Source organism: Geospiza fortis, unplaced genomic scaffold (assembly GCF_000277835.1).
Source record: "Geospiza fortis unplaced genomic scaffold, GeoFor_1.0 scaffold85, whole genome shotgun sequence".
NCBI classification, from domain to species: Eukaryota; Metazoa; Chordata; class Aves; order Passeriformes; family Thraupidae; genus Geospiza; species Geospiza fortis.
In genome coordinates, this window is record NW_005054358.1 from 937,903 (window position 1) to 956,458 (window position 18,556).

The 18,556-nt window shown below is 50.4% G+C and overlaps 1 protein-coding gene across 11 annotated transcripts in view; it reads right to left on the reverse strand.

Moving 5' to 3' along the window:
- Positions 1-17,186, reverse strand: part of ZNF618 (zinc finger protein 618) — an 84,615-nt gene extending 67,429 nt beyond the window's left edge. For all 11 annotated transcript variants that reach the window (XM_031059277.1, XM_031059273.1, XM_031059274.1 and 8 more), the window contains exons 1-2: positions 17,118-17,186; positions 2,402-2,658 (exon numbers count right to left, since the gene is read on the reverse strand). In XM_031059277.1, the coding sequence (XP_030915137.1) occupies positions 2,402-2,570 (169 nt within the window). In that variant the 5' untranslated portion in view covers positions 2,571-2,658; positions 17,118-17,186. The remainder of the gene's footprint in view (positions 1-2,401; positions 2,659-17,117) is intronic.
- Positions 17,187-18,556: the final 1,370 nt, after the last annotated feature.

The window sequence follows — 18,556 nt, forward strand, 5'->3', positions numbered from 1 at the left end:
CGAGGGGAACAGCTGGAGTGGCCAGTGAAGAGCTGGAATGGCCAGTGGAGCAGCTGGAATGGCCAGTGAACAGCTGGAATGGCCAGTGGAGCAGATTCCTGGTGTGAGGTACCCTGGTGTGTGCAGAGATGGGCACAATGCCCGTGTGTCATTCCCATGGGGGACGGAGGGGACCAGGTGCCAGAGCTGAGCAAACACAAGGAGCTGGGCACCACAGGCTGTGCACACAGCACAGGACCTGATGGTCAGACAGGAGTTATTCAGAGCCACCTCCCCAAAAATGAGGGCCATGTGAATGGCAGACAAGGGCACTTCTAGGGCTCTGTTCACAAAGGAATTGGCACCAACCCCATCACCTTCAGACCAAACTGCCTTTAAAGAAGCCCAGGCTTTACAATGACCAATACAATGTGTGTTCCACTAGAAAATGCCCTTCCAGACAGAAACTCTCCAGTTTATATGGCTTTCAACCACCACTTGTGACTGGTCAGTGAGTCTGTCCTTCTCCCCACAGTGTCCACACATTGTGAGTGTCCCCTTCACACCAGTCTGTCCCCAACACTCTCCACAGGGACAACACAGAATCACAGAACCATGGACCAGCCCGAACTGAAAGGACCCACAAGGATCCCCCAGCCCAGCCCCTGTCCCTGCCCAGCCCCCCCACAACCCCACCCTGTCCATCCCTGGCAGCGCTGTCCAAAGGCTCCTGGAGCTCTGGCAGCCTCGGGGCCGTGCCCATTCCCTGGGCAGCCTGGGCAGTGCCAGCACCCTCTGGGGGAAGAACCTTGCCCTGAGCTCCAGCCTGAGCTGCCCTGGCCCAGCCCCAGCCATGCCCTGGCTCCTGTCCCTGTCCCAGAGCAGAGATCAGAGTTGTCCCTTGCAAGGAGCTGCAATCCCTGGTGAGCTCTGCCCTCAGTCTGCTCTGCTGCAGCTGAACAATCCCAGTGCCCTCAGCAGCTCCTCACTGGCTTCCCCTCCAGTCCACCCAAGTCAGCCAAGAGCAAAAGCCCCCTCCCCACTGCACAGCAATGCAGCCAAGCTCAGCTAAAAAGCAGCATTGCCAGGGGACACCGACTGCAGAGCAGCTGCTGCTGCCCAGCCAGGAGCTGTGAGGAGAAGACGGTCCTGTGGGACAGACACCCAAGGTGCAGATGCTTTCACCAAGGGCTGGTGGCCGTGGCTGGACAAGAAGCTCCCATTGCTGCCCATCAGTCATAGCTCCATCTCTCCCTCCCAGGGCAGCAGGGATGCTTTTCAGCTTTGCCCATGTAAGGATCAAGAGTTGCAGAGGCACAAAAACTCTGAAAATACACAGAGTATTTCTTCCAAATTGTAAAATCTTTATGTCAGAAATAGTTCTGGACTTCTTAGGCTTTCCCTAGACCTGCACAGACAGCACTGACCTCCTGCCCTGCTGTTCTTAGTGGCTGTCCTGTGCTGGAAAGGAGGACAGGAAGAACAACGATGCTTCTGAGACAATCACCAGCTAAGGACCTCTCCTGGGTTTCTTTCCAGCAGTATGGATAATGATCAACAAAACCCAGAAGAAAATGCAACATCAATTCCTCTTTTCTCTCCTCCTGCAGGACAAACCAACCCCAAGTGCAATGCTGGCCAGCTCAAATCAGCCTTCTCCTGAGTCCCTTAAAGGAAACCTGGTCCAACTGCTCTTCCTTCTTTTTATTAGCAAGTGCCTTTGGATCTCAAGTGCCTTTGCAGAGACACTGCAGGTACCTGCTCCAGGCCAGGGACAACAGAGACAGTGCAAGAGTGTGCTTTGCCAGGTTCCCACAGGAAGCCCCTTCCCTGGAGCAGGAGGAGAGGACAGTTTGATGTTCACAGAAAAAAGAAAAAGCTTCTTCTCATCACAGCAGGAGGTGAGGTGGGGACAGGAAGCACTGTTTTGAACAGGGGACACCACAGCCAGCCCAGAGTCAAAAGTATTCCCACAACTGAGAAGTGATCAGGAAAACAAACAAACAGCAACCTGTAAAACCTGCTCTTGAGCTCAGACTCATTTACGGAAAGCATCCACATTCCTCAGCGCAACTTTCCTCAAAACATGTCATCAGGTTCTCAGGCTTTCCTTTCCAAGTTCCTCATCTGTGTCAAACACACCCCCCAGCCCTGGGCTCACCAGGTGCTGCAGGTGACTGATGGGCAAGTCCCTGAACATGCCAAAAGAAGAGAAGGAGCTTTTTCTTTCAGATCTTGGCTGAGCCTTTAGGGGCAGCCAGATGCAAACAGACACAGAAGGTCAACAATCCTGAGCCAGGACCCCAAGACTGATGTTCACCCTGGCTCTGGTCCCTCCAGCAGAGCTGAGTGTCCAGGCACAGCTGTCCAGAGCGTCCCCCTGTCCCCACAGCCCCTGAGGGAATGGTGGCCCGTGCCTCACCGAGCGTCTGCTGGTTGCGCACGCCGCCGATGACCACGCAGATCTCCGCAGGCACGTCCCCCGGCCCGTCCTTGATGTTCTTCTTGGAATCTTTGGTGTCATCCTGCCAGATCACCTCCTCGATGTAGTCATCTGGTACCTCTGTCTTCACTTTCACCTCAGTCATCATTCCAGCCTCTTCACTGGGGGAGGACTGAGATGTCACCGAGTCGGAGCCCTCGGCTTTGGGGCTCTGCGGGCTCCTCTTCAAACACTCCCTGAGGGGGAAAGAGAGGAGACAATGTGAATCCTCAATGCCAAGTGCTCTTTTTGTCATCACCAGGACCTAATTCAAGGTGCTCTGGTTTATGCAGGTTATTTAAAAGAAGTATATTAATGTATGTCTGCCATACATGGTAAGTAATTAAAATTTAACTGGACAAAAGTGATAAAATAATTTGCTAGTAATGAAAATAACCTTAATCATCACAAACAACAATAGTGCTCATAAACACACTGGACCCCTAAAGAAGAGCACAGAACTTGCCCTGTTACCAGCAGGCCATGGGCACAGCTCCAGCAGTTCTGCCTGCAGGTGTTTTGCCAACGCTGGTCCATACACACAAAGCCATATTCTCCTGTGGCACTTGGGGACATGGGTCACTGGTGGACCTGGCACTGCTGAATTCAGTTTGACTTGATGATCTTCAAGATCTTTTCCAACCTAAACGAGGCTATGATTCCCTGACATTTTTAATTTGGAGCAATCTCCACCCTCCATCGCATCCTCTCTTTTATCCCTTCAAGCAACCTGACATCCCCTGGTATTCAGAGGCGTTACTGAGCATACGCAGTGCTGATCAAAGGGGATCATCTGGAGGATGAGGATATTTAGGGAGACTACCATGTTATGGACAGATACAACTGTTTGGGATGACTGGGAGAGCCTAATAGAGGGGGAAAGGCAGAGGGGCTCCACTCTGCTCAGACCAGGTTAAATAGCATGTGTTTTCATCTGGGAAAGAAGAGCTGGGAATTCTAGGAGAAAACAATCTAAACAAATATTCAAAACCCCTTAAGAAAAAGAAACTGGACACCTCAAAGCTGTAAAACAACATCAACAGGTGCTGTGGTGGCAAAAGGCAAAGGGGGTGTAAGCCCACCAGACAAGGATGTGGGAATAAGCCAGTGGAGCTCCTTTAGCAGCACTCATTATGGACCCCCAATTTTTTATACTGGTTATTAATACACTCCACCATGCAATACAAAGATAAAATAATTGCTGGTTCAGTTTGTGCAGAAATCAGAACTAAATATATAATGGCTCAGACTACCCAGAAACAGAAACCCCTGTGACATATTTAGAGTCATGTAAACACTGGGAACAGCCAAAGGTATTTGAAAATGTTTTAAGCAGAAGTAACAAAATAAAATGAAAAATAGGCTGAACTTATGGATGATCATTAGATTGTGCAACAGTGACAGAGAAAAAAATCCCATTGCTTGGAACATCATAAAGTTTGTCAGGACAAAGTATGAATTACAGTGTTAGAGAACCAACACCTGCAGTGGGTTCTGACACAGGTCATGGAGCTCACAGAGGAACCAGGATGGTGCAACTGGAGGTGAAAGTGTGGAGCTCCTGGGAGGACAGGGATGAGGGGAGCAGAGGAACAGAGAAAACAATACTCCAGTAATTACTGCCCAACCTCCCACACGGACATGGAGTCACTATTTCAAACTGGGTCAGGCACATCCTATTGCCAGAGATTTTATTATTCATCCCTTCATTCTCATTATGGAATGAAATGTACAATTAATAGCCCCAAACAGAGAGAATTAGCCTTGACCTGTCTTCCCACTCATTTCCTGCCTTCTCACACATACTCCCCCCTGCCGTGCTCCCAAAATCATACAGGGCTCTTACAAGTGAGAAAGATGGATTGAGACAGAGAAGAAGTGGTTGAGAACCAGACAGGCTTTATGGTAATATTATTGGGTGTGGTACAGGCCCATCCATCTCAGCCACCAGGGCATGGCTCAGCACCCTTCCAAGGGAAGGCAGTGAGCACAGAATACTCAGGGATCAGCAAAGAGTGGGATTGATTGCAGATCAATCAAACCCAGAGGGTGTGAAATGCAAAACACTGATAAAGGCAACAATAAGGTAGATAGGAAAATCTTTCCTTCCTCAGCCAGGGCTGTGGAGGAAGATCAAAGGCAGCCAGGGCAGTTCCCTGGGAGGCTGGAGGTGGGAGAGGCACTGAGAGCTCAGTTATCCATGGCACAGCCAGGGACCTGCCAGTTCTGGGCAAAGCAACAGGAAAATCCAGGCGTCAGCCAAGTGATCTGGGATTAGAGCTGATACCAGTGAGACTGAGGCTAGAGCCTTCTGAGGAGATTATAAAAGGGGCAAGAATACAATGACTTTCTGATGATGCCAGCTTTGCCTGGGTCACATTCAAACACAACCCAAATCAGCAACAGGCCCTGTGCTGCAAGGCAAAGCTGCTCTCCATGTGCACTGCTCCTGAACAGAGAGGCATTTCCACAGGACTCCTGGAATGGTTGATGTGGGACAGATTGATTCATGCTCTGGAATTAAATTAAACACCACTGTTGCTAAAAATTATGGGTGGAGCCATGGAGGGGTGGAGAGCAAAGCTGTGAATGGGACACTCCACCAGTGGATCCCTCCCTCCACAGCTGGCTCTGCCCAAGACCAGTGGCTGCAGCACAAACAGACAAGTCCAGGACTGTGGATGCACCCACGTGGTACTGCAGCCACAGAGAGCCACGCTCTGAGATGAAGGAATGACCAAATTTTTGGTTCAGGCGCCAGAGATGGAAGGAGGAGATCATTTTCTCCCTGTCTGAAGCTGTGGTGAAGCCACTCCCCATGTGCTGCAGACACTGTGAGCAGCTTCAGGTTTCAGAGGTGATCAGAAAAGCTGAAGAGGTTCCAAAATGCAGCACTGAACTGGTTCAAGACTGGGAAATGACACTTTATGACTCTATGAGACCAAACTGCTCCAGTCTGTTTCTCATGCCAAAAGGAAGACTAGAAGATGATTTGATTGCAGTGTATCATCGTCTTCATGGGGAGAAAATACTGTCTTGTCTTGGCAGAGAAGAGTTGAGTGCAAGCTCATTGCTGGAAGCTGGAACCAGCTGAAATGAGGCACAAAACATTAGCACAGAAGGTGCTCCACTGGAACAGCCATTTCCAAAGGATGTGCTCAGGGAGAACAGATCCCTTTGAGTTTCAAACCCAGAGCTGTGTGTCTGGCTGGCCCCAGGTCCCTGGGCTCAGTACAGACGTGCACTGGCCACACTTGGTCTGGAGCTAAGGAATATATAAATTATTAGAGCAGACCAATGGACCCTCAGAACCTTTTCCTCTCATGCACACTGACTTTGTGGATCCAGCTCTGCCAAGAAAGGAACTTCCCAGCTGGAATGTCTGCTCCTGGGTGGGACATAACCCTGACAGCAGTTGATTGCCCCATATGTTCTAACTCTGAGCAGGTACCTGATGTGCAGAAGGACACAGCCCCAAATACTTCAGCAACTTTCTTCTACATGATTCCATGGCTCACCAGCCCTGAAAGGAGCCTGCTGTTCCCCTCAAACACAAGTGAAACCATAAAACCAGCAGCACTGACACTCCTGGGAGCAGGGCTGAGCTGTCCAAAAGCCACTTGGTGCCTTAGCTGGGGCTGCACAGCTTTGCAGAGGAGGAGGAGGCAGCAGTGGTGGAATCCAGCTCTCCCAGCAGGAACAAGCATCACTTTCTTGTGGTCCCCTGTGAAATCCAGGTCGTGCTTCTGTGGCTAGAGCAGAACCAGGACCAGACAGCTCAGTTGCTGAATGGGATATAAATGTTCCCAAGGGTCCAGGGGAGAGCTGGGCTCAGGGAATGATCCTCATGGCACAGCAGGTTGAATCTGAAGCTTCCTGGTTAGGCTGGGGAAATAGTACCAAACATGCCAGAGCAAAGCAGGAAGGAAAAGGAAGCCACTGACATTGGAAAGCTTCAGGCAGGGTGGAAAGGGGGATGTGCACAGCCCCAGCAGAACCGGTTTTCCTTGGAAGGCAGGAGTCATCACAGCCTCCACCACACACAGCATCAACCCACACATGCACTGAGCCAGGGGAGGTCACCCAGGGAAGCTTCATTTCATTCCCACTCCTTTGGTCCTTGCATCAGCCCTTGCAAGCCCAGGATGCTGCACTTGCTCAGTGTTGTGCTGAATTTTACCTCCCCTGCTACTGAGCAGCACCAAGAACCTCCACTTGGAGATGAGGATAAAGCAGCAGGAGATCTGGAGCATTCTTGTTCTCCAGAATTTCCCCAAGAGACACAGGGAGGGACAGGGAACATCCTGCCTGGGGGAGGGGAGACATCAGGCCTGGTTCTGCCACTCCTGTCCCATGGCAGCTCTTCTGGAGCTGAGGCACAACTGCTGGGAAGGCTCAGAAAGGGGATGAGCAACAACAGGAGTGAATTTTCAGTTCTGCAGCTCCCAAGGCTCCAGGCAGGTCTCACAGGTTTGGGTGAGGGCACAGAGAGAAAAGGACTCAAAGCTTTTGTGGTGTCAGGTATGTTCAGTGTCAGTCCTGGGGGCTGGGGGCAGAAGGACTCCTCAGTGTGACCCAGGCAGTGCCCATGTCCCCGTGCCCACACACAGACCTGTCCAGCTGCCAGACCCCTGCAGGGCACTGCTGGGGCCAACTGGGACCAGTGATGGCCAGAGCCTCCACTTGGTGGAGACAGCAGTGCACAAGAGCCAAGGGAGAACCTGCCAGAGTCACCTCCCACCACCAGGTCCCCAGGCCACCCTCTCCTGGTGGCTCTGAGCTCGGTCCCCAGCCTCCTGCCACCACCCTTCTGCAGGAAACAATGCAGGTTTAGTGTTCAGTGTGGCCTTCCAGGGGTCAGCTGCACCTCCCTCTGCAGGTCCAACCTGCATTCAAACATCCATGGGCTGGAATGGATATTCCTGTTCTCCAAACACAGCACAAAAATTGCTCAGAGCCATCAGAGGAGCAGAGTGCCCAGGAGGAGCTGGCTTAAACCCCACCTCCTTCCACAGGGGGGATCTAAGTTCTTCTCCAGGGCTTTGCCCCTTCCTGGGAAATACCAACCTCCTTCACTGTTCCATGCCCTGTTTTTACTGAGCTGTGGGCTCTGGCAATCCAAGAGGCTCTTCCATGCTGAGGAGAGGTGGCAGAAGCCTTGGGATCACAGTGCTCACTCTGTGCCTGGCTGCTCCTACAGGTGAGGTCCTGTTCCACTTCCCAGAACAGACTCTGTGATTTCCAACATGAAAGAGGCAAACAGACATTGCACTTGCATGTATCACTGCTCTCACTAAGTAGGCCACACAGCCAATTACTGTAATACCAGCTCTGCCATCTCACAATGCTCATTTCAACATTGCTGCCTGCTTTGATCATCAGACTTTCATCTTCTGATGACGTTACGGCCACTTTCATGTCAGACGCAAGTGTGTGAAGGCAGGAGAGATTTCAGAAGGCCTTAATGAAGCCTCAGCATGAGGAACTGGAAAGGCAGGGGTAAAAGTGGGTTCCTGGACCCATTTGGGTACAGCTTCCTTGGCCCTCCACCTATGGCAGCTCGTGAAGGCCTCAGGCTTTGGCAGAGCTCGATGATGCAGCACAACAACGTGGGCCAGAACAGCTCTGGGTGTGAAGCCTCACCAGCATCAACACAGGGAGCAACACGAGGGCAGTGCCAGGAGGGCAATGCCAGGAGGGCAATGCCAGGAGCTCTTCCCAAGGGAAGCACAGAAAGGAAAGGCTGGGTGCTGACACCAGTCCCCTCTGCACGGTGACACCACCCCCAGATCCAGCAGCCCCTTCCAGCTGATCTCCTGTGGCAGGAGGTCCCCCTGCAGCATGGAGCTGTTCTGGTCCCTGCAGGGTCTCCCTGGCTGTGATGAGCAGAACAGCAATGAGTGAAAGCAAACGGGGCCCGTCAGCTGCTGCAGCCACAAGGAACTCGCACTTTAGTTTGCTGTTTCTGATCTGGAGTAGCATCCTCATAAATAATGAAAGTGACTAAAAGCTACTTAAAAAACACACACTCCTCCCTTCTGAAAGAATGAGAAAAAAAACCCCAATTATAAAAGGACATTTCTTCCAGCTAGGAATAATTTGTCATGTAATTCTCTGAAGACAGCAACAGAAACATGCGTGCTCCGTGCTCCCTTTGAGTCATCTGTGATTGCACATGTACTCAGATGGCTTCTAATGAGGCTATTTTTACAGCACACATCCTGCTGAGTTTTTGGGGAGGGGCAGAGTGAGATCAGTGAAGTATCAGTCTTCAACATCAGCTCCTCAAAAGGAGAACAAAAAGAAACACATGTGGAGGAGGATGTACCACTCTGAACCAACACCTACAAACAGCTCTCCTGCCCCAGCAGAGAATGTGGAGCATCTTTTGGTTTTTTCTAAACAACACTCAAACTGGAAAACCCAGAGATCATTAGTGCCTTGATGATATCAATGATGGCCAAGCTGCACAGGGCTCTGCACACGTTGCTCTGGTGGAAGCTGTCCCTGCTCACGGCAGGGGCTGGAACAGGATGGGTCTTCAGGGTCCCCCCAGCCCAACCCATTCTGTGATTCCATGGTGACACCCAGGATGTGTCCAGTTAAACTGAAACACAGTTTGGGCACTCCTTGGAAGGCTCTTCTGGTCTGCAGCACCAAAGAGGTTCAGTAATGACCCCAAACCACTCATGGGGACCAAGCAATGGGCACCTCTGCAGAGGCCAGCAGGACACCAGTGGGATGTCCCAACTTTTCTTCTGGAAACCAATGTGCAGTTGGCTCACCCAAGGCTAAATCAAAAGGCCTCAGCTGTCAGAAAGTAAAGGAAACAAAAAATGGGGGAGGCTGAAACTGGGCTCAATTTACAGATGTCTGCCATGGTTTTACAAGAACCAGAAGGTTCCTGTCATGACTGGAGCTATGGGAAGTGGAATAGACAGAACAGATGTAAATGAACTCTCATTTTACATGGATATGATGAAAGCAGAGACAAGAAAAAGAAGGATATAACTTGAAAATCTGCTTGTCTGATAAATTAGCTGTGGTGGCCTTCCCACCCCTCTCCATGGCTCCCATCTGCTTCCTGGGGCAGCCCAGGGGTTGGGCCTTAGACCAGGAGGAGGTGGAGAAGATCAGGAAGCAGAGGAACTGCCTGATGTCCTTCACTGGGGACATCTCCTGCAGACATCACCAGACAACAAGATTTTCAAGTGCAGGGTTAAAAGACAGAAAAGCAGGAGCTGTTTTCCCAGCATTACAATTGAGCTCCTGGCTCCAGGCTCCAGCCCCAGCTTCAGATGCTCCCTCACACCCTGAAAGGCAAAGACACCACCCCAAGCTCCTGTGTCACAGTGTCCAGAACTGCTCCTCTCCAAGGGACTCAACTGCCCCTCCCTGCCACAGATCCCAGAGCCTCTGCCAAAGCCCCTCTGCAGCCTGAGCCTGCATCCTTCAGAGAGGATGTCCTGCTGCTGATGTGTAAAGTGCTGGAACAACCACCCCATCCTGGATTCCTCCTCTGAGCGATTATTTTCTGGAACAGGCACTGTACTTCCAGTGTGGATTGCTGCCTCTGGTCATTGGGCATTTGCTGGAAAGGAGATTCTCTTATCGGGAATCTCCTCTCCACAGGAGAAAACCTCCTCTGCTGTCTCTTGAATGAAGCAAAGCAAACACTTCCTTAATGTACACTGTGTGCACACTAAAATATTCCTTCTGATCCTTGATTCTTTCCATTTGGGAGCCTGTCCACATTCCAGAGCATGAATACCCAAGCAGGACACCCAAGGGTGCCACCAGCACTCTGGGTGACACACACAGCCATGTGCTGGTTCATATTCCTGAAACCCAAATTTTCACTTGGTCACAGAGGGGTTCATGGTCATCCATGTTCCACCAGGAGGTTTCAGTTCTCTTCACAATCTTCCCCAATAGTACTGTGAATTCCCAAAGTCTGCACTTAACTTCTGAAAGGTTACAGGAAAACCTGCTCTCTCCTGTCCTGATGTTATTTTAGGGGATGGGAAGTCCCTCCCCCCTCAGCAGTACAGGACAGAAGACTTGCTGAAGAACAAAAAAAAGCAAAAGCTGGTCAGAGCTTCTGGGCATTTTCCACATGCAACCTGCTCTTGTGAACCTCAGGATTCACAGCCTCCAAGGTCCCTGAGAGGTCACACATGTTCCTGGGGTCTCTGTGCTGGCTCTGCCCATGGCCAGGAGCTGCATCCTTGTGCTTGGCTGGGTTTCTTCACGAGGCTGCTGGGTCCTCTCTTGGCATCCACAGCCCTGAACATGCTGCTCCCTCCTACTCTCACCAGGGATGAAGCTGCAGCTCCTGAAGGCTCTGAGGCCCTCACTCCAACTCAGTTGGGCCTGGGGACATCAAACTAACTGGGCACACAAATGAAATCCTTGAGGCAGGAGAAGCAGCCCAAACCCTGCCCCTATCTGGGACATATTTACATCCTCTGCTTTCTCCCTCCAAAATAAACTGAAATCAGAACATAAGGCCATGTCCTTCTGCAGGCAGAAGTGTGACAGTAGCTGCCACTCAGGCTTTCCTGGGAGAAATCTGCCCAATAAATACCAATATTATTTAGAAGTTCATACATTTAAAGGACATGAAGGTTTTGTAGAAGAGAGATGCCTCAGGGAAGTTCACCCCTGCCTCTGAGGGCAGCCAGCTCTTGAAAACAGAGGTAAGAGCTTTCAAAAACCCCAAAATACATAATGCAGCACTCAGTGGTGTGTGTGGTGTCAGCGCTAAAATCTAGGGAAAACAAACAAACAAAGCAGAATACTTAATTTTTGCAGCTATCTGGGTCTAGTGAAACACACAACCTTTCCTGACAGCAAACTCTGCTTCAGGAAGTCCAAGAGGAATTTAATCGTGCGTTCATTCCTCAAGGGACACTCAGCAGCTCCGAATCCTTCAGAGAAGGTAAACTCCAGGACCAATCAGCCTGCCTCTCCTCTGGAAATTAAACATTCAAATACAAACCAGAACAATAGTCAAGAGCCACAAAGAATTCCTAAGGTATTAGCAAAACAAATTCCCTTCAGTCCTTATTAGGAATATCTTGAGGATGGTTTGAAGAGGAAAGTCTAACCAAATATAAAAAAAATTTGGCTTATCCAACAAAAAACAACCGCACGCTCTTTGCCAAAAGCAAAAGAATTCAGTCAGATAAAAACCGCGACACACAAATGATGCAGGTTAAAAACTGAATTTAAGATGATAATGGAATAGCTGCCAGCATCTTTAAATTTTCAAGCGTGGAAATGTCAACAGAGACAAAGAAATTCAGGGAAAAACAAAGAGAATAGATTAAGGATTTATTTATATCAGTGAAAGAGCTCTGTGTTCCTTGGCTAAGAAATGACTGAGGGGGTGAGAACTGAAATGGCCACAGGTCTCCAACATGCCATGAGGAGTGAGGGGGTGACCCAGGATCTCCTGGTGGCTCAGCTCTCCTGAAGGTTTCAGAACTGCCACATCCTGGTACTTTATGGCTCCAGAAAGGGACATTTCTCCACCTCACACCACCCAAAGCTCTCCAGGACTTGGGCACTGAGCAAACTGGTGTGGTTTACACAGAAAACACTCCTGTCGCTCAGAGCTGGGATGTGTCTGAGCGCTGACATCTCCTTGTACGTGGACATTTGACCTTCTTTTGGGTTTCAAGGAAACCTGCCTGGGTTCCCCACAGCTTCTGTCCTGGTTGTTGTACAGAACTGAACTAGAACTGGCCAGAGGGCACTTTTGAAGGGTTTTGGGCTGGTTGGTTGGTTTGTTCCTTTTTGAAGATGGCTGGTGAGAGCCCTTTGGCGGGCACCAAGGCTTATTAAATTCCTTGCCTAATTAGTAAGAGTTTTCTTCTGATGCAGGATGAATTGGAAGCTTCTTGGTGCTCTGGGACTGAAAATCCCACAGGCTGCCTCTTAAAGAAAGGGGAGACCATTCAAATTATTTTCTTTGGAAAAAATTCCTGGAAATACCCAGTCCCAGGCCTGTCCCTCCACAGGGTGTAGAGTCCTCTCCCAAGCTTCAGAGGACCAGAGCCTCAGAAATTGTCCTTTCCCAGTGCTGGTGGGCTGGTGAGCTGGAAGAGGAGCTTGAAGAAAAGCTGGTGCCATCCCAGGGCACTCCCTTGGGTGACAGGAGCTGCTGGGGAGGATGTGTTCACAAAGGACAGAACAAGGAATGCAGGGAAGAGAGGGGAAGGTGCCACCAGGGAGGCTGGAGAAAGGTGAACTGAGAAGGAGCAAAGTGAGTGCAACCCTTTCTCAACAGCTTCTCCTCCCAGGGCTCCCCAGGGAACGGTCCCAGCCCCAAGAGCTCCAGGAGCATTTGGACACTGCTCCCAGTAATGCCCAGGGTGGGATGTTGGGGTGTCTGTGCAGGGACAGGAGCTGGGCTCAGTGATCCTGGTGCGTCCTTCCAGCTCAGGGATTGTGTGATTCCATGGAAGTCACATCTTCTATGGCACAGACTGAAGCACTCAGACCACTGAGGCATCACAGCTTGGTCTGGAGTACCTGGGAAAACTGCACCATGTCAGAGCTGGGAAACCCCCAGGCCCAGCCCAAAGCACCCCTGGGAATTCCTGCTCTGCTCCAGCTGGGCCAGCACCCAGAGCCTTCTCCGGACCTGCAGCTCCCTGAGCCCTTTCTGGGAGCTGCAGCCCAGCGCTGTCACCACTGCCCTACAGGAGAAGCAGCCCTGCCCTGGGTGCAGCTGCAGCCCTGGAGGCCTGGATTGCCCCAGCTCCAGGAGCAGAGCTCTGAGCTCCTCCACAGCTACATCTGTGCTGAGGGCAGCTCCCGCTGCCGAGAGCCCCGGGCTGAGCTCCCAGCTGGCTCCGTTCCCTCCAAACAGATGCAGCTCCTATAGCAGGGCCTGATTTATTTAGCAGGAGTCTCGCACATTAAGTGTAGTTAAGTCTGAAAACAAATCTAATGACTTTAAAATAAATAGCCAACAGAGGACTCCAAACTGAAATTCCTCCTTCCTCTGACACCCGCCATATAAACAATAATAATTATATAAAACCGTGTCTAACACATGACTACACAAGACTCTGGTGACCAAGAAAAGCACACGCTGCTTGTCAGACATAATTGCACATTTGGTTTTTCAATTATTTCTTGTCAGGATCCAGAGCCCACCATCTGAACGCTGACATTAATTACTGGGAAGTTGTTAGTGCTCCAATAGTCTTATGGAGACTCCCAGTGCTCACCCTGAGTCCAGAGCTGCCAGTTCTGCTCCCACACTGCCCTCCCATCCCACCAACCCCTGGGACTGTCACACACCACACAGGACACCCAGCCTGGGCCACCATGTACAGAAGGGGCTTCAGAAGAACCTTAAAGCAAGTCTCCAGTGGACATCAGCAAGGAACTGATCCCCTCCCATGTGCTCACCCACAGGATGGGACCAGACCATGTCCAGCACTGGGGCCTCCAACACAAGACCTGGAGCTGCTGGAGCGAGTCCAGAGGAGGCCGTGGAGCTGCTCCAGGGGCTGGAGCCCCTCTGCTCTGGAGCCAGGCTGGGAGAGCTGGGGGTGCTCACCTAGAGAGGAGAAGCTCCAGGGAGAGCTCAGAGCCCCTGCCAGGGCCTGAAGGGGCTCCAGGAGAGCTGGAGAGGGACTGGGGACAAGGGATGGAGGGACACGACCCAGGGAGTGGCTTCCACTGCCAGAGGGCAGGGATGGATGGAATATTGGGAATTGGGAATTGTTCCCTGGCAGGGTGGGCAGGCCCTGGCACAGGGTGCCCAGAGCAGCTGTGGCTGCCCCTGGATCCCTGGCAGTGCCCAAGGCCAGGCTGGGCAGGGCTGGGAGCAGCCTGGGACAGTGGGAGGTGTCCCTGCCATGGCTGGGGTGGACTGGATGATCCCTAAGGTCCCTCCTAACCCAAGGCAGTGTGGGATTCTGTGAATCCAGCCTATGTCACCCCTGTCACCGTGCTCCTGCTGAGTCTCCTCCCAGCCCCTCTGAGCAGCTCCTGCCATCACACTCTCATCACATCGCTGCCCATCATGCAGGAAAACATCTTGCCTTTTACTGGCTTTTAATTTGCTGCTTTTTAATTTTGTTGACTGTCTCTTTTTTCCTTGCAAAAGGAAGAAAGAAGCCTCTGATCTACCTTTTCTGGAGTGTTCAAAAACACGCACAGCTTTGTCAGGTTGTCTCTTAGTTGTCATCTTCCCCAAGGCAAGCAGCCATCTCTCTTCTGGCTGCCTTCAAGGAAGAGGGCTTTTTGTGCTCCTAAGAATTCTCTTCACCTTTTAAAATCTCCCGTTGCTGAGCACTCACTGAGGTGCAGCAACCACACAGGAGTCAATGGGGGAGGAGCACAGTGAGTGCTCTCTGCCACCAGGAGCTGCCAGCTGCACACCCTGGCCCCTGTTCTTCTAAAGGCAGCAACAGGCCTGGAGCTGGGGGTGGTGGGAGCACAAACCCCTGGGCCTTCAGAGCCTTCAGGGTTTGCTTGAAACAGAATAAAATCAATTCACTGCAGTAAAAAAAGAAAAATAGGATTGACCCAATACCACAGTCATCACCTTAGACCAAGCCTGCTACTGTGAAAAAAAAATATTGCAGGAAGATAAAATCCAGGAAACATATATTATATTATATTAATTACATTATACTATATTATATTATACTGTATTCTATTATACAATATTATTTTTGCTTGTATTTTTACTGATACAAATTAATTGTTAAAAGCTTCCTCAATAGTTTGCAATTAGTGAGGGTTTCAAGCAGCAATGACTTTGAGAAACATCCATCTTGTGTCTCCATCCACTGATGACCTCACAGATTCAGTCAGAGCCACATTTCCACCTTCAATCACTGACAGAGCTTTCTTGAAATATTACATTGTGATTCTGTTTTATTATTTTTAAATGGACTTGGTCATTCTCCATTCTTTGACCACATTTTGTTCAGTCAGGTAGATGATAAAGTGGGTTTTGTTTCCACTTCTCTACAAGGAAAAAAGCAACAACCAGCCTCACACTCCTCTGGACATACAAAGGAACAGGGAGGGAAGTTCTCCCACCTCGCCTGGAGCTCCATCCCTGCCCTGCAAAGAGCCACTGCTCACTCCTGGAGGATGTTCAGTCCCAAGGGCAGCCCAAGCAGGTGAGATGGACACCCCAAAGGTGAGATGGATTCTCCAAAGGTGAGATGGACACTCCAAAGGTGAGATGGGCCCTCCAAAGATGAGATGGACACCCCAAAGGTGAGATGGATTCTCCAAAGGTGAGATGGACACCCCAAAGGTGAGATGGGCCCTCCAGAGTTGAGATGGACACTCCAAAGGTGAGATGGACACTCCAAAGGTGAAATGGACACTCCAAAGGTGAGATGGACACCACAAAGATGAGATGGATGCCCTAAAGGTGATGGACAACCCAAAGGTGACACGGACACCCCAAAGGTGAGATGGACACTCCAAAGGTGAGATGGATACCCCAAAGATGAGATGGATGCCCCAAAGGTGACATGGACACTCCAAAGGTGAGATGAACACTCCAAAGGCCATCTCCCACATGGAGGATGCACTTGCCCACCTGCTGTGGGAAACCCTCCAGTGAGAGCTGCAAAAATGAATTAAAGGTTGGAATAAACAACCCAGGGGAAGGAAGTGATGTCTGGCTCCTCTCCCCTTGCTCCTCAGCTTGCGCTTTCTTTCCAAGACTTTCTTCAGGCTGATTCACAGTGAGCCAGCACTGCTGGGCCACAGGTGAGCCACCCCCAAAGTGAGACAGAGAAGTCTTCTCCTGTGACAGACACCCAGTGTTCCTCTCTGCCCAGCTCAGGGGCACTCCAGACATGTCCAATGCCAAGCAGTGCCAACTGGACAAAAAGCTGCCAGGAATGAGGGGATTCTGTCCTGAAATGCCATTGGCAGAGCTGGGGCACTGGGCAAGGACCAGCCAGCACAGTGGGAGCATCAGACCCAGCAGGGGCTGCACGGTCAGCAGTGGGAGGCAGGCAGGGCATCAGCACCACAGTGGTTCCCAGATCTCTCTGGATGTGCTTTTACAGCAGGATGAGTTTTATCTAAGGAATGAAACTTTCACAGAGCTTTCAAAGCCCTGGAGGGGACAGGAGGAGTCCCCATCCCTGGGTGTGTTTAACAAAGCCTGGATGTGGCACTGGGTGCCAGGGTTTAGCTGAGGGGCTGGGAAGGACTCGATGATCCTGAAGGTTTCTTCCAACCCAGTGATTCTGTGAGGCCACAGCCCAGGGCAGACCCACCTCAGCACGTCCCTCTCCAGAGTGGGAGCAGCAGAGACACCTCTCAGTGGGATCACAGGGGAATGGGGTGGTGGGACACCTCTGTCCTCTCCTTCTGAGGGACAGAAGGGTCTGCACAGCCCAAGGTCTCCATCCAAGAGCCTCACCCTGGGGGCACTCAGCCGGAACTTCCCACAGCACACACAAACCACCTCTGCTTTCAGTCCCCAGTGGCAGGATGAGGCCAGCCTCCCACACTCATCCTTCCAGCCATAACCAAAGAGGGCTGCATGGACACTCTTCCAGCTCTGACACCCATCCCACCTTCGGCCACCCCATCTCCAGGATGCAGAGCACAACTGAGCAGAGCTGACCCACCCAGCACATCCCAGCCCTACCTGCTGGAAGAGCTCCTCCGCCCGCTGCTGTTGCTCTCCTCGGCCTAGGAGATCAAAACAGAAGAGCTGGTTAGGTTCAGAAGGATGAGGCTGCTCTCCAGCCCAAACCTGGGGTTCCCCAGAGCTGCACACACGCCCCATGCCCAGCTCTGAGCCCGGGGTGTCAGGGCTGGGCAGGGGCTGAGCCTCCCCAGCCCATCCCCACCCAAGTCTCAAGCAGTGATCCCTGGCATGCAGAGCCAGGTGGGAGATCAGGAATGGCCAAATTGTCCCAATGTCCACGCTGGAACGGCCCCTCCAGGCCCAGCGCCTCCCCTCATTAGCCCTGTGCCCTAATTAGCCCCTGCAGGCCCTGGCAGGGCTGAGCAGGGAGGGCCCAGGGTCTCCTCTCGCTCCTTCCCCAGCTCACTGATGAGAGCCTTCCTTGGAAAGACAATATTATTCCAATCCCAGAAATTTTATTTCTGAATTTGTGCAAATACAAGTTAAAAGATATTAGCTGCATTTCACATTTTGTGCAAATGGCAGAAACAGGCAATTCATGTGCAGCAGGATGGGGGCCAGCCAACGATTTCGATAAAATAAACCCTTTTTTAATTTAAATGCTAATGCACTGAATTAAAATTTAATAACTGAGGAAATTGAAAAGCCGAGCAGGAATATTGGAAATAAATCCAAGCAGAAACAGCTGAAATTAAAAATTCTAGAGAGTGGGAGGATAGCAGCTAAGCTGTCTTATATGATTACATTTTTTTATATTTTTTTTTTCAGAACGAAGGGGGGAAGGAAAAAAATCCTATCTTTGGCTGGCTGTAGGGCAGTAAATCGAGAGTGCTGTGATTTATTGCTCAATTTTCCTGAGGGAAAAAAGGCTTTCTTTCATGCTGAAATATTTCATAAATTTCAAGCCAGCATAAATTCTTAATTTAAAAGTTATGGAGGTCACATTTAGTGCACTGGTGCAATTCTGAAATCTTAAAGGAATAGCAACCAAAAAAAATTGCAATTTGATTTTATTTTTTTTAATTCTTCATGTAGAATTTTCTTCAAAGGGATTGTCCAAGTTACACAAAGCAGAAACACAACCTGGTTTCTGAAGGGATATGAAATCCACTGGAAATGAAGAGATAAAAATCTAATTCAATTACAAAAAGGTATTTTGTTATGATGATAATTATGATGATGATGATTATTATTATTATTGTGAGCCACTTGAGGAATTTCTGTTAAAAAATTTCTTCTCTCCATTGCCTGGGAAAAGCCAGAAGGGAGGAGCTGACAATGTAATTGCTTCTGTTAGATCTCCAATCTTTTGTGAGCACTGATATGTTCATTTGTTATACAGCTGTTCAGCTACAGAAAGGATGTCAGAGCACCCATAATTCAAAGCAATCAATCAAAAATTAATGATTTGTCATGCTTACACAATGGAAAAAAAA